General features: G+C 41.6%; 1 protein-coding gene across 3 annotated transcripts; it reads right to left on the bottom strand.

Moving 5' to 3' along the window:
* Positions 1-536: 536 nt before the first annotated feature.
* tefb (TEF transcription factor, PAR bZIP family member b) lies at positions 537-13,005 on the bottom strand. Of its 3 annotated transcripts, XM_084071051.1 has the most exons (5): positions 7,675-7,722; positions 6,527-6,755; positions 5,037-5,618; positions 3,256-3,473; positions 537-2,395 (listed from the first exon to the last, which is right to left on the bottom strand). In XM_084071051.1, exons 2-5 carry the CDS (start codon positions 6,654-6,656, stop codon positions 2,180-2,182), a joined length of 1,146 nt encoding a protein of 381 aa, XP_083927177.1. In that variant the 5' UTR covers positions 6,657-6,755; positions 7,675-7,722; the 3' UTR covers positions 537-2,179. The 3 variants fall into 3 exon arrangements, with proteins under 3 accessions (XP_083927177.1, XP_083927178.1, XP_083927176.1); XM_084071052.1 differs by lacking the exons at positions 6,527-6,755; positions 7,675-7,722 and adding an exon at positions 12,637-13,005; XM_084071050.1 differs by lacking the exon at positions 7,675-7,722 and having other exon boundaries at positions 6,527-7,609.
* Between the last annotated feature and the right edge of the window lie 544 nt (positions 13,006-13,549).

Below are 13,549 nucleotides of genomic sequence, written 5' to 3'. Positions count from 1 at the left end.
GCAAACAGAACTCTAAAATCATAATTTTCTGACTCAAGGTTTTGCCAAACTAAGCTAAGCTGCCTGAAGTGTGCTCTCTATTCCAACCAACATTGCTTGTGGTAGCCTTGAAACACAATGTCCTGAAACCAAAGATTACGATTTCTTAACATCTTTACTGTTGAAGCTTTTCATGAAAGAAGTGTTGTATGAGGTAAATGTGAACCTGCCTGCCCTGTACTAAGTTGCATATTAAAAAAGAAAATGATTCCCATATAACTGTTGGGGTTTTGTTATAAAGCTGTTAAAAAAAGTCCAAAAGCACAGTTTACCCTTTGAAGTCCCTGCGTTGTCATTAGTTCAGTTAAGAGTATTGTTCCTCAATGGAAATATATAATAAACTGACATATTGATGTACATCACAATCAATGGATGCCTTTTTACATCATCATTTAGAATAAATACAGCACTCGTCATATTGTGGCTATATTTGGCAAACATAAGTGATATCATTAGGTTAATAAAGACACAAACAGAATCCCTGTCTCACAAGGGGAAAAAAGACAATGACATAGTCATTTATTTACAAGCATCAAGAGCAGACATCTTTGGGTCTGGCAAAAAATAAGACGAAAAAAAGAAAATAAAATAAATCCAGCCTTCACTACACCATGGCAGTGGCTCTAGTGCCCCCCACTTGCAGTGTGCAGTAAAATAAACAAGTCTACATATATCATACCCCTCCACCTGTGAGGGCCCGGGAATCGCCCAATGCAGTGCCTTCATCAACAGGCAGTGACATACTGAGCATAAAACTAAACACATTTCTAGCCCTGCTCCTTTCATAATAAGTCATTTTGGGGGAAATCCCCAACGGTCTTGTTTTAGAAACTCTGTGTGAGACACTGGAAGCTGTTTATGGTAAAAAAAAATAAAAAAAATAAAAAGAAAGAAAAGAAAATCACATAAAATTAAAAACAATATTATAGAACATGCATTGTTTTTGTTTTGTTTTTTTGTTTTTTTTACTCTCAGCTACGGTCTCTCCCCATGTGGTTGCAGTACAAATAAGGAGTCCACCCATCTTCACCACTATAATATTGAATCCTCGCACACTGTGTCGCTTTCCAAGGATAAGAGTGCAAAAAAATGTTTACACACATCTAGATGGTGTGGGGAGAAGACGACTGTATATACACAACAAGTTCTTTCAACACAGTGCTGTGAACTTTTGCGTGCTGTGTGAATGTTGGTACAAGACACACATCTGTGTGTATGTGTTACAAGCCACAGCTACCGCAGAAGGAAGAACTGCGACTGAATTTCACTGCTTGCCAACTCCCTTACCTGTGCTGGTGACATTAGCTCTTTTCCTTCCTACACTATTTGTCTTTCCCTCTTCTCAGGTTGAGTCTGTCCTCCAATCCTTTCTATTTATATGTATTCATCAGTTCCTCTCCTGCCCCATAGTGAATAAATCATGATTTCACAGGTCATTCTTTTGAGCCAAGGCTCAAATGTATAAGTGTAAATGAAAGAATGACACAGTGACTAAGTGAACACACGGGGGTAGGGGTACCAGAATTGAAGTGTGTCTTTGAATATTCACAACTCATAGCTTATGTCACTCATGCTTTGGTCCACTCAGAAAGTCATTGCTGCATGTTAGTAGAAACATATTTGCGTATGTCTGTGTATGTCTGTGTGTGTGTGTGTGTGTGTGTGTGTGTGTGTGTGTGTGTGTGTGTGTGTGTAAAATTCAACGGCCAGCGTTCTTTTATGCAAGCCTAGTCTTTTCACTCTCATCTCCTGACTTTCGATAACCCATCCAGACAGACCAGTGGTAATGAAATGTTTGCATATCTTTCCCTGTTTGTTTGACAGTGGGAGTGTCCAGAACCATCATGTTTCCTCTACAAGTGTAGGAGCCAGGCGCTCTCCACAGACCGTCCTGTGCTCACTGCTGCTCCTGATATAGCTGCCTCACCGCCTGCCCGTCTGTATCCACAACTCCATGACCATCATGTTGGCAGGAGCACCTGGAGCTCGGTGCAGCGACCGGGGGTCAACAATGACAGCAGTTTTTTTTCTTCCCTTGGTGTTTGTTGTGTCTGTATTGTATTCAGCGGGGGGAGGGAGTTCTTTTCTGTCTCATGATTCTTTGATACTTCAGAAGAAGAAGAAGGTTGCTCAGGGTCTTTTACAGTGGCCCGTACTTGGCTTCGTAGCGGGCCAGGATGTTCTTGCAGCGGCCACAGTCCTTGCGCAGCTCGGCCACCTGCTGCCGGAGCGCTGCGTTCTCCCGTTCCAGGAAAGAGGCACGCACCGTGATCTGATTCTCTTTGAGACGCCGGGCGTCACGGGACCGCTTGGCCGCCACATTGTTTTTCTTCCTCCTACACCAGTACTTATCATCCTGATGGAGAGAGGGAGAGAGAGGAAAAAACAGGAGAGACACATAGAGAAAAGTGAGGGAGAGTGAGTTAACAGAGGATTTGAGGGACGGATGATGACATTACAACAGACAACTGTGTTGTGAAAACATCCCCCTATCGTTGATCTTTAATCCCCAGCATGCCCTTGTTGTTAGTTCCAAGCCTCTGCTTACAACAGTAGTGCTATAATCTTGTCCCATCCAATTGTCACAAACGTAGTGATGTAGAGCCACCCATCTCAACCCATCTCTAATCCTTTTAGAACACTGAAATTACTGTTCATTTATAATTTCCTAAACTCATCACTAAAACAGTTGCGATATCTCCACTACTTCACCTGTCATGTCATAAATAACATCTTGTGTCATTGATACATAACTACTGCCATTAGCTATCAACAACCAAGTAATTTATTAATCATTAATAATCACTGTCCTGTCTGCCAGAATAAAAGGTGGGTGGGTACATCCTTGTAAGTCATTTCAAACCTGAAACTGAGATAGACAGATAAGGAAAGCAGAAGTATGTCTAATGTTGCTCACAATAGCGGATTGATAAAAAAGCTTTTTGACTGAAACGCGTCGCAGATGTACACAGCATCTGAAGCCTATTTATTTTTTATCTACGTGCTATTCACCATATTCACATGGCGGCCATGTTGCTATTAAGTTAATGAAATAATGCCACCCCGGCATTTCTTCCCCACCCACAAATATGACGTGAGAGCAAAATGGCCACTGTGTGAATATAGTCAATTGTGAGCAACATTAAACACGCCTCTTTTTTTGTGAGGTTTTTGTCACTATATTGTATACTAGTGTAAATGAACCAATCATCGAACCTTTTGTTCATTTGGAACATACACCTTCTTTGCCTTCTTGATCATAGGCTGAGGTTTGAGCTCTTCGTCAGAGAACTTGTGTTTCCGTGGGTTGAACAACTCTCCTCCAGGAACACTGGAAAGCACCAGGTCTGTGGGGTCCGGTTGGAAATTTATATCCACCTCAATGGCCTCCGGATCAATAGGGGTGGGTGTATTTCGACCTGCACCCTTGCGTTCTGGGGGGGAAGCAAGACACCATAGAAATAAATGTATGTAACAGACATTTCGATTCATATTATCAACGCTGTGCCTCTGTGTCAAAACATGGAAGAGGAAGTAACCAATCCAGGGGGGCCTCTGTGACAGGTTTGTTCGATATAATGACATGTAGATTATGATATCCATAGCAATAAGCATCATCGGGTTCCCTAGCAAAGTAGGTGGCTATGTACATGTAAGCATGGTACAGTACCAATGACCCATCTATACTATTCTATATCTATGCAAACAAGGGAGAGTCTAGGTAAAGTATATAAAGTTAGAGCTGCAAGAAATGAGTTCTTAATAAGTTTTATTACTTGGTTATTATGGAGTATCAAAGTGTTCTCCTGTGTAGATAAACATACATAACATACAACATACATTGCTGTTCAAACTTCTTAATAATTTTCAGGAATTTGAGTTCCATCCATGGGTTGAGAGAAGTTAGTTTGTGTGGAGTGCATTTTGCACATTACAGATTGGAATAAAAGAACTCACTGGCAGTCATGTCATGGGGTTCAACATAGAAAAGTCAGAGCTGTGCTGTCCCATCTCAGTGTCATGTGTGTTTCAACAGTACAGAATGTACTCCTATGTGCCTGCACATGTAATACATACATACATTGTGTGTGTGTGTGTGTGTGTGTGTGTGTGTGTGTGTGTGTGTGTGTGTGTGTGTGTGTGTGTGTGTATGTGTGTGTGTGTGTGTTGGTGGAGGTGTTGGTGGGGGGAGACAGAGTGCCAGATTGCATATCATCAGAGAACTCATATGTCAAAGGAAGTCAACTTTTGAAGGGAGTAAAGAAAACAACTTAGATTTCACCTCAGGGAAATTGATTGTATCTACATAAATCGGTCAATCAATCGTTATTAATAAGGAATATCTTATGTGTTTAAAAAAGACCAAAAAAAAGTGAATGGATATACAGGATTTCCTGTACATTAAGTACTGTGTTTGCTGGCCATATGCCAACAAATAAAGGCTACAGTATGTACTCAAAGGTTGTTGGCTTGTGGTTATGTCACTGCAAATTCCACACCAGTACCTACTATGTGTGAACATGCTAAGTATAACTATGTTCTACAACAGTGGTTCTCAAATTTTAAAGCTCGAGACGCAAATTTGATGTCTCCCCAAGACCCAAACTAGTTAAAATAGCCGATCTACAAGCTCACAACGCATGGCAATGCGACTCATTGTGAGCTAGTAGATGTGTGTGTGTGTGTGTGTGTGTGTGTGTGTGTGTGTGTGTGTGTGTGTGTGTGTGTGTGTGTGTGTGTGTGTGTGTGTGTGTGTGTGTGTGTGTGTGTGTGTGTGTGTGTGTGTGTGTGTGTGGAATTAGGAATGCAAAAAAGCAGGATAAGATAATTATTGTATTAAAAATTTATGAGTTGTAAGTTGTAAGACAAATGCTGCTGAGACACAGAAACTAAAATACTCCATCTCTGAGCATTCACCTCAGCAGCAAGGCAAACTGAGAAGTCTCCAGTCCTCTGTAGACACAAACCAATACAAGATCCTAAACAGAATCACTCACCTGATTTTCGCTCCTTCACCTCCACCACTGCCTCGACCTCCCCAGACAATGACTCTTGGTCTTCTTCCCCATCGTCTTCATCTCCATCTTCTTCTTCCTCCTCCTCCTCGTCATCCTCTTCCTCTTTGGCCGGAAGCAGAGTGGTGACTGTCACCAGTTCCTCTGGCTCTGACTCGACCGCAGTGGCAGCTGCGTCTGTAGCGTTGTCCAGTGTTGAGGGGTCAGAAGTGGAAGTCAAGGGAGCAGCAGCGACAGCAGTGACACTTGCCTTGGGGACACATTTCACCTTGCCTTCCTCTGTGGTCAGAGTTTTCAACAGCTCCTCTTCCTCAAGGGTGACGGGGATGCCGTTCTCCAGGAGGAACTCATCCAGATCCATGTATTCCAAGTGGAAGGTCTCCCCGTCGTAGGGGATGGTCTTCTCCCAAATAGCTGGGGTCAGGGAGGCCGATACTCCGCCACCACCGGCCCCACCACCAATTCCACCCGTTCCTCCAGAGCCACCACCAGCGCTGACGATTCCTACCCCCCCACCAACACCCTCCACGTCCTCAGAGGAACACAGCTTCTCTTTCTCTATTTCTGAAAATGAAAGTAAGGATAGAGCAGAGGATTTTATTGGCAAATCTAGCGGCAAATCTGCTGAAATTCAAATCTGTAAACAGGTGCCAAGTTGAACTCAATAAGCCTTTTAATGTTTGTACACCACACACTAATGATGCATCATATTTACATATTAATTACATAGTAATTACTATATGTATTAGTTAGTTACTAATTACTAATTAGTTACTAATTACTAATTAGTAAGATAGTCCACAGGCGTGCTGGTGGTGGTGGTGGTGGTGATGGGGGGGTATGTGACAAAGTTTGAGACAGACAAAAAGAAGGGCAGGACTACATGGAATGAAAGACAAGAGAAAGGTTTGAGAGGAACTGGAGTGTAGTCGATGCATGCTCCACAATTGCACCCATGGGCACAATTCTGCTAAACACAGCCTGATTCCAAATTGTCAACAAAATAATATCCAATGAATTGGTTCATTGAAAAGGCAATGAGCTGCTCATCTTGCATCTCCTCTGTCGTTTGCATGCACCACTCAAGGACCAGCAGAGAACAGCTAGAACTTTTTGTTCTTTTTTTTCTTGCAGCCGTGCTCTCACTCTAGCACGCCTTGCCTAGTGTAACACTGAGGGGGCTTGGCACAACACATGGGGACGTCCTTCCAACTCTCTCCCTGATAATAACTAATGGTCTTTAAAGCAAAACGTTATTCATTTTATAAATTCGAAACCAACCCCAACCCTACAACACAAAATTCACTTGAATAGGACAGTTTCATTCATGGAAGGTATGTAAAAGCAGACTAGACTCCCTTTTTAGTTTCTTAAATCAAACCATCAACAAACTCGCACAATAACACAGGATTTGGAATATTAATGCAAGTGTCTCTTTCTCCATTCATCCAGCTTCGCTCGTCTCGTCTTACCATCGTCGCCTTCCTCCAGGATGTTAGGAGGGGGGATGTCCATAATCTTCTTTAAAACAAACGGGAAGGATTTCTGCAGACCCGCTCTACTCGGAAGAATTGACACAGCAATTGTGGTTTTTCCAGGCATTGTTGCGATCGCAGATAGTCAAACGATTCTAGCGAGGAAAAAGGGTTTTGATGGGTGTGCTCCTTCCTTCGTCTGTTTTACTGTCTGTTGCGTTGAGACCTGTTTGTCAACATTGACACTTTAGGAGACAAAACAACACTACACCTATCAGCCTGTCTCGGTGCCCACTGCGCTGTGTGCCACGCCTCCTCGCAAAATACTAGGTTCGGATTGGCTGCATGTGCAGCCTATGTGAATATGTATCGAAGTGTGCCGTAGAGGATTGGCTGCATGTGCAGCCAGTGGTGTGAAGTAACTAAGTACATACTCAAGTACTGTACTTAAGTACAATTTTGAGGTATTTTTTACTTTACTGGAGTAGGCCTATATCCAATTTTCTGTACTTTCACTTCTACTCCACCAACCACTTCAGCTATACATTTTGGCCATTTGAAAATAGCCGATCTACAAGCTCACAATGCTATTTTCTAAATATTTTCAAAAACGTTTTGAACTTGAGTACATAGTATCGATAAAAAAAAATGTTAAATTGAGTACTTTTCCCACCACTGTGTGCTGTGCAGCCTATATGAATATATGTATGTTGTGCCGTAGAGCCAGGACTGAACGTATTGGAAGTGCAGTAGAAAGCACACGGGCCGGGGGTGTGTCTCTGTGTAGTAGCACTGTGTGGCCGCCTATTGGCCACAGCTGTCCACACAGAACAAAACGTGCACGGCAACAAGAGAACATTCAGTCTCATGTCATGCAGCCAACACATTAATGTACAGCCACATTAATGTACAGACAGTCGATGGACCACTTATTTCTCTCTCTCTCGCTCACTCTCTCTCTCACACCCACATAGTGTCAGAAAGAGAAGCACTGAACGATACAGTACACTACAAAGTACACTACAAAGTACACTACAAAGTAAACAACAAGACAACCGACCAACTTAGAATCAAAAAGGAAAAAAATATATCGGCATAACGTCTATAATACTATACTATAATAAGCCCATATGAATAGAATGTACCTTCTCTTTGACAGCGAGGCGGAGGTGAAGGTAGTAGTAGCTTCGGGTTGTATCTTTCCACCAGAACATTGCTACTCGTGGCCATACACGTGCCTCCGACCCGCGCCCACTCACGTGGAAGTACAAGCTGTCTGGGGGCGTGGCTACGGCACGTGCAACACAAGGCGGCGGTGGTGATAAGACGATGGGAAGAGGACGCGCTCAGTGGATAATAATAATAATAAGTATTATTAATATCATTATTATTAAAATAATAATAATAGTTTTATTTGTGAACAACGTTAGAAAGTGCTTAAAATAGCCTAAATAAAACACATTAAAATATATCAGAGGTAGAAAAACAATCACATGCCATAGATAGGACAAAGAAACATGTATATTTGTTTTTCAAACCTATTATTATGTTTAATCTAAATGTATATTCATTTATGATTTTGCGTTGTTTCCAAAAACCAATAGCCTACTACCCCTACTACTACTACTACGTGTAGACGCGCTTAGGGCGCGCACCCGTTGAGTCAAAACATTGTCACGTTGTCGTGATCGCGCATGCTGGTGCAGCTGGCTGACACGCACGATGCGACAGCTAGAGAGCGGTGGTTTCTAGCAGAAGCGTGTTGAGTTCAGGAACACAATGTTCTAGGATCTAACCGCACACAACATTTCATATTCACCACTAATGTCTGTGTGGCTTTGAGTTCAGCACACACGGGATAAACAAACACCCGCTTGCTGTAAACTACTGCAATTATTTAAAAAAAACAGTCCAATCCCAGCTGCAGCAGTCTATATGAAAACAGAACGATGGCTAGACTGACCTATTGTTTACAGTTACTACTGTTACTGTAACTGAGTTACACCAACATGTGCAAACAAATGTGCAGGCAGCCTATTTATAAGGTGCAACATCCTTTAGGATCCTCGAAGGACTTTGAGTAGTCTTTCTTATTTGGCCTATAATGCTAATTGCTAAATACTCTTTGCTTGCCAAAAAAAGCTGATCAACATAATAATAAATATAAATTGTTGTCTGTAGCCTATAGGTGAACCACACTTGACTATACCAAGTCTATATTATTTCAATACAGACGATGAAGCATAAATAACAACAGTGTGTGTGTGTGTGTGTGTGTGTGTGTGTGTGTGTGTGTGTGTGTGTGTGTGTGTGTGTGTGTGTGTGTGTGTGTGTGTGGGTGTGTGTGTGTGTGTGTGTGTGTGGGTGTGGGGGTAAGAGCAATGACAGGAGGATCTGGTGTGCAACTGTACTGTAGGTTGGTATTAGATGATGCCCAACAACACTCAGCCCATGCGTGGCCGGTTATGCAAAACAAATGGTCCAAGTTAATGCATAAAAGTAGCCTTCTTACCTTGTGCAATTTACTCCCCCCCCCCCCTCAAGGGTTTATTGTATACCTTTCATACAGAGTCACATCATAGGGATATTTTATTACAGTTATCAGGATAATACCCTACCTTCTTTGTAATGGTTTGCTTGTTATGCTAATGAGGTAGTATGATGGTAAGGTTAGAGTATGGCTCAATAAGTGTTGAAGTAGCAGGGTTAAGTGGGTCAGCCAGGTGTTATAGCACAAAGATCACAAAAGATTTATCACAATACCTACAGTATGTCAACTTCACATAGGACGATCATTTCATGAATATCAAATGTCTATTTAGGGGGAAATAAGTATCTTATGTCAGTCATTCCTCTCCTGGAAAATTTTGAGGAGTTTGTCATTGTAACTTAGGACTAAGGGGGGGGGGGGGGGTAAGTATCTCATTTCCATCATAACTCTCCTGGAAAATTTCTAGGAGATTTTCTTTGCATCAACCAGGTTAGGTAATAGATAAGTTACCCACTGGTCCTATTATCTCTCACTCACTCGCTCTCTCTCTTCCTCTCTCTCTTTCTCCACAATCGGCCAAAATTCAATGTGAATTATCTTTATTAGACCATGTGAAACTACTTCTTAAATGGTGGATATCTCCTTAATTCACACTGTAGTTTTGAGTCAGACAGTAAAACTCCTGAGACAGAATATGACCATGAGCAAGTGCCCCCTGACCTGAAATGTCCTCTACTTATTGCACAAACCAGAGAAAAGCCTGTGGATTGTGTCTGAAATGTACACAACATGCAAACACTATCTGCTCACTGCGTTCAAACGTATGTATTTGCTCCCTGGGTAGACAGGAGGCAGTGGATACGGGAGGGGTTTGGTGATGGTCTGGCTGTTGTTTAAGCACGTATAGCAAGCTTGCAGGCGTAATCCTTTACCAGTCTTTAATATTCTTGTCTGGATGCTGAAGTCAAGATTCCATCATAATGATCACAGAACACAAAAAGTTTCAGATGCAAATATTATTCAAATTATTCTTGCATCCAGTCCATTGAAGAAATGATCTTGCTATCCTCCCATTTGTGTTTTTTCTTTGAGGCAGACAGCCGGAAGCTGAGATACAAACACATGTCGAGGCAGGGGATGGGGGTGTGGGCTCTGGTGGGATTCTATCCTAGAACAGTGTGGTTCTAGAGGTGAGCCTCTTAAATGGCCATCCGTGTCGCAGGACATTGCTGGTCAAATATTGGCAAGTGTACTTGGTAAAACTTTGTCAATTATCTCCACCTTTGTTCCTTAGCCTACAAAGTCACGGTCTAATGCAATGACATTTTCTGTTGTAATAGTATTGGTGCTAACAAGCTAATAATAACACGCTAATTCAGGGTAGGCCAGACATTGAGTCAAAAATAAAAAGTGCCACAAGCAGCTCTTAGAGGCTGTGCTGCTCCACCCATCAGAATTTCTGGGCAAAGGGTGGCACCCTACCATCTGAAGAAAGGTGGTACAGACAGACAGATAAATACTGGCATCCTTACACCTTTACAATAATAAAACTGTTGCACATGCATTGCATAACTTAAAGGTAGGGTAAGTGATATTTTTTGGTTAAAACAAAAAGTATTTTGTTAAAAGGTTAAAGCACTATATTCTGATAGTAATCATTGCTATAGAGTGTTTGTTCAGTAACAGGAGTCTCCCCGTCTCTCCAGCTCTTTAATAAACAGAAAATACATTTTCCGGTAGGTGTACAAAATCTCAGCCAATCAGGAGAAAGTACAAATTTTTAAGCTTCATTTTGATAGTGTTCCAGTTCCAATTTTGCCTGCTCATTTCTTAGTGTCATCACTTCCAATTTCACTTGTTTAATCTATATCCTGATTGAGTTCTCTATCCTGATTGGATAAAATTGGAAATGAAACTGAAACTGAAATGAAAATGCATTTTCTGTTTTATAAAGAGCTGGAGAGACAAGGAGACTCCTTTTACTGAACAAACACTCTATAGCAATGAGTACTATCAGAATATAGAGCTATTTAACACGTATTCTAACCAAAGAAAATCACTTACCCTACCTCTAAGTCAAGTACCTTTTATGTGAGAAGAATGTCAATTTTAAAGCTCCAGTCCAGGACTCTTTTAATTAAACATAAATAATCAGGGCTATATTCACATAAATTATTCTTAGAGAGGTTGATTTGGAATATTTGCTATTTAGAACTTTCTTACCCCTTCATAATTCTATATATAGGTCAGCTTTATTCAAAAGTTTACAAACATTACCAACATACTGTAAACAAACCTAATACAGCCCCCAAATACAGCAAACACAGTTTCATATATGGTGGTGGGGCTACTCAAAATGTTTGCTGGGCCGACTCAGTGTGGAATTATATATCACTCAGTGGACTGCCATAAATGAAAATAAAGGATTTGGACAGAATGGGCAACTATGCCCCTTTCCCCTAATGATTTTCTAGGCTGTTTCCCTTTATCAATTCTTGACGGAGGCCTGTTTGGTGCATGCTTCCATGGTGTAGTAAAACTGGGGTAATAAGGTTGCAGTAGATGGGTTCAGTCAACCTGAACAGTGCTATGTGTAGTCAGCTAACCTCAAACAACACTATGCACGGCAGAATACAGAATACATTCTGTTCTTTAGTAATCACAAGTCACGGTTAAGTATCTAATTAAATGTTTTGTTCTATATCAATCATATTGAAGATTATTCTAATAAAAGATGTTGGGAATGTTATTTTCTGCTCCAATGTTTACAAGCAATACCAATTTAAAAGCAACCAAGCCTCAAAATACTTTTAATGCCCAGATTAAACTATAACACCCTGGCACTTCTAGTACCAGGAACTCTTCCAGTATAGATGCCAAAGGAGTAGATGCCTTTAGTTATGTAGCCCACATAAAACAACCAATAAATGAATGGGTGGAAGTGGTACCAAATGCAGAGACACTACCCAGGCCATACCTCAGGGGAGGACAAAATACTTCAGAGGGTTCAACAAGTGCAACATAAGCAAGAAAATATTCATGACAAGAAATGGGCCGATTAAGAGAATAATGATAATGATGATGAAATCATGGAGAAAGATATGTCAGTGATGTTGCATCACTCACTGGAGTAGTGGAGTTCCAGAACTTCCAATCTCCCTGCACCTGGAGGTCTAGTAGCCTACCTACCTGTTGCTGATTTATTTAAAATTTGTATTTATTTGGAAGTTGTATTGATGATGATGATGATGATGATGGAACTGATCGGGGAAGCAGAATAGAGAATAGCCTAATAGATTTTCACGTAGGCTATGTGTCATAAGTTTGTTTTACTTGCTACCTCACATGTCCATTATACTCTAAATTCTAAAACAAAATGCAACTAAACTAAAAGTCGCCTATACAGATAGATGGGATAATTCAGACGTCTGCATGTTGACTAGCCCCTACGGAACCTCTCCCTCCGCTATGTAGCTCCGAGCGGAGGGAGAGGTTCCGTAGGGGCTACATGTTGACCTGAAGTAACCCTGAGTGCAACAGAAAGTATCTGAGTAGCCTATGCTATTAAAACAAATAAAAAACATTGCTAGAAGTAGCAGATTCTATTATTACCCACCTGTGTCGTCAAAGGTAGGGAAGGAGAAGGGACAATCAATCAAGGACCTGTAGATATCTGGAACGTCGCCTCTGTCCCCGAGGAAGGTGTCGCTTGCGTTTTCTGTGGACATTATAGTAGCTGTGGTGTCAGTTCCGAACTGGATCAGTACAGTAGGCTACTGTAAAAGTATCGGATTCGGCGATATATGGTCCAAGCTCAAACAGCGCGACTTTGGGCACTTTCCAACTAGTTGTGAAGACCTGTCACAGCTAGGGAAGAATATTGTGCCTTGTAACATAGATATTAATGAGCACCGGGTCCGAGACCATGCGTAATGTCTACTCTATTTATCCTGTTGTTGTTTTTGACTAGGATTCATGCTGTTCACTCCGATCTCGCACTTTAAAGTCGCTCTAGAGAAGAGCGTCTGCTAAATGCCTAAATTGTAAATTGGAATCCTCATGACTATCATAGTGGTATTGTAAAACAACCAATGAAAAGTCACACAGTTAAGTACCAGGCGTTTATTCATGCTGACCTCTGCTTCCATTGGCTGCAGTCTGTAAAGTCCGTCTGTCATATCGACAAACCAATGAAATCACAGAGGAGGGCTCTGAATGTAAAACACGCACAGCCTCATGTGGTAGACCGGACCACAAAGTACACGCCAGAATGCTGCTTCACCACATGCAAAAATGTCACAAGCAGATCCACAATCTCACGTGTGGTGATGGTGATGCCGTGATGCGATGCATGATGAGCTTGTAGATCTGCTCGTTTCGGTGCGCGACACTGTCATATGACGGGTTGCAAGCAAGTCAGGCAAAAAATATCTGAGCAGCACTGTCTGTAATAATAATAAAGCCAACTGTGCTGGCTCAATCATGAAATAATGTTAAATCTCTCCTCCAACCCCATTATCCTGTCTCCC

Source organism: Gymnoscopelus microlampas (assembly GCF_963454915.1).
Source record: "Gymnoscopelus microlampas genome assembly, chromosome: 11".
NCBI lineage: Eukaryota > Metazoa > Chordata > Actinopteri > Myctophiformes > Myctophidae > Gymnoscopelus > Gymnoscopelus microlampas.
Note: the sequence above shows the minus strand (reverse complement) of the source record. Positions and strands in the feature narration are given on the sequence as shown.

Bases quoted from the DNA above. Each gene is read 5' to 3' on its own strand.
- tefb (XM_084071051.1), bottom strand. From the start codon at position 6,656: ATGCCTGGAAAAACCACAATTGCTGTGTCAATTCTTCCGAGTAGAGCG. The intron at 5,619-6,526 runs GTAAGACGAGAC...TTTCATTTTCAG, and splicing joins CCTGGAGGAAGGCGACGATG to AAATAGAGAAAGAGAAGCTG. The intron at 3,474-5,036 runs GTGAGTGATTCT...CTTCCCCCCCAG, and splicing joins GGTGAAGGAGCGAAAATCAG to AACGCAAGGGTGCAGGTCGA.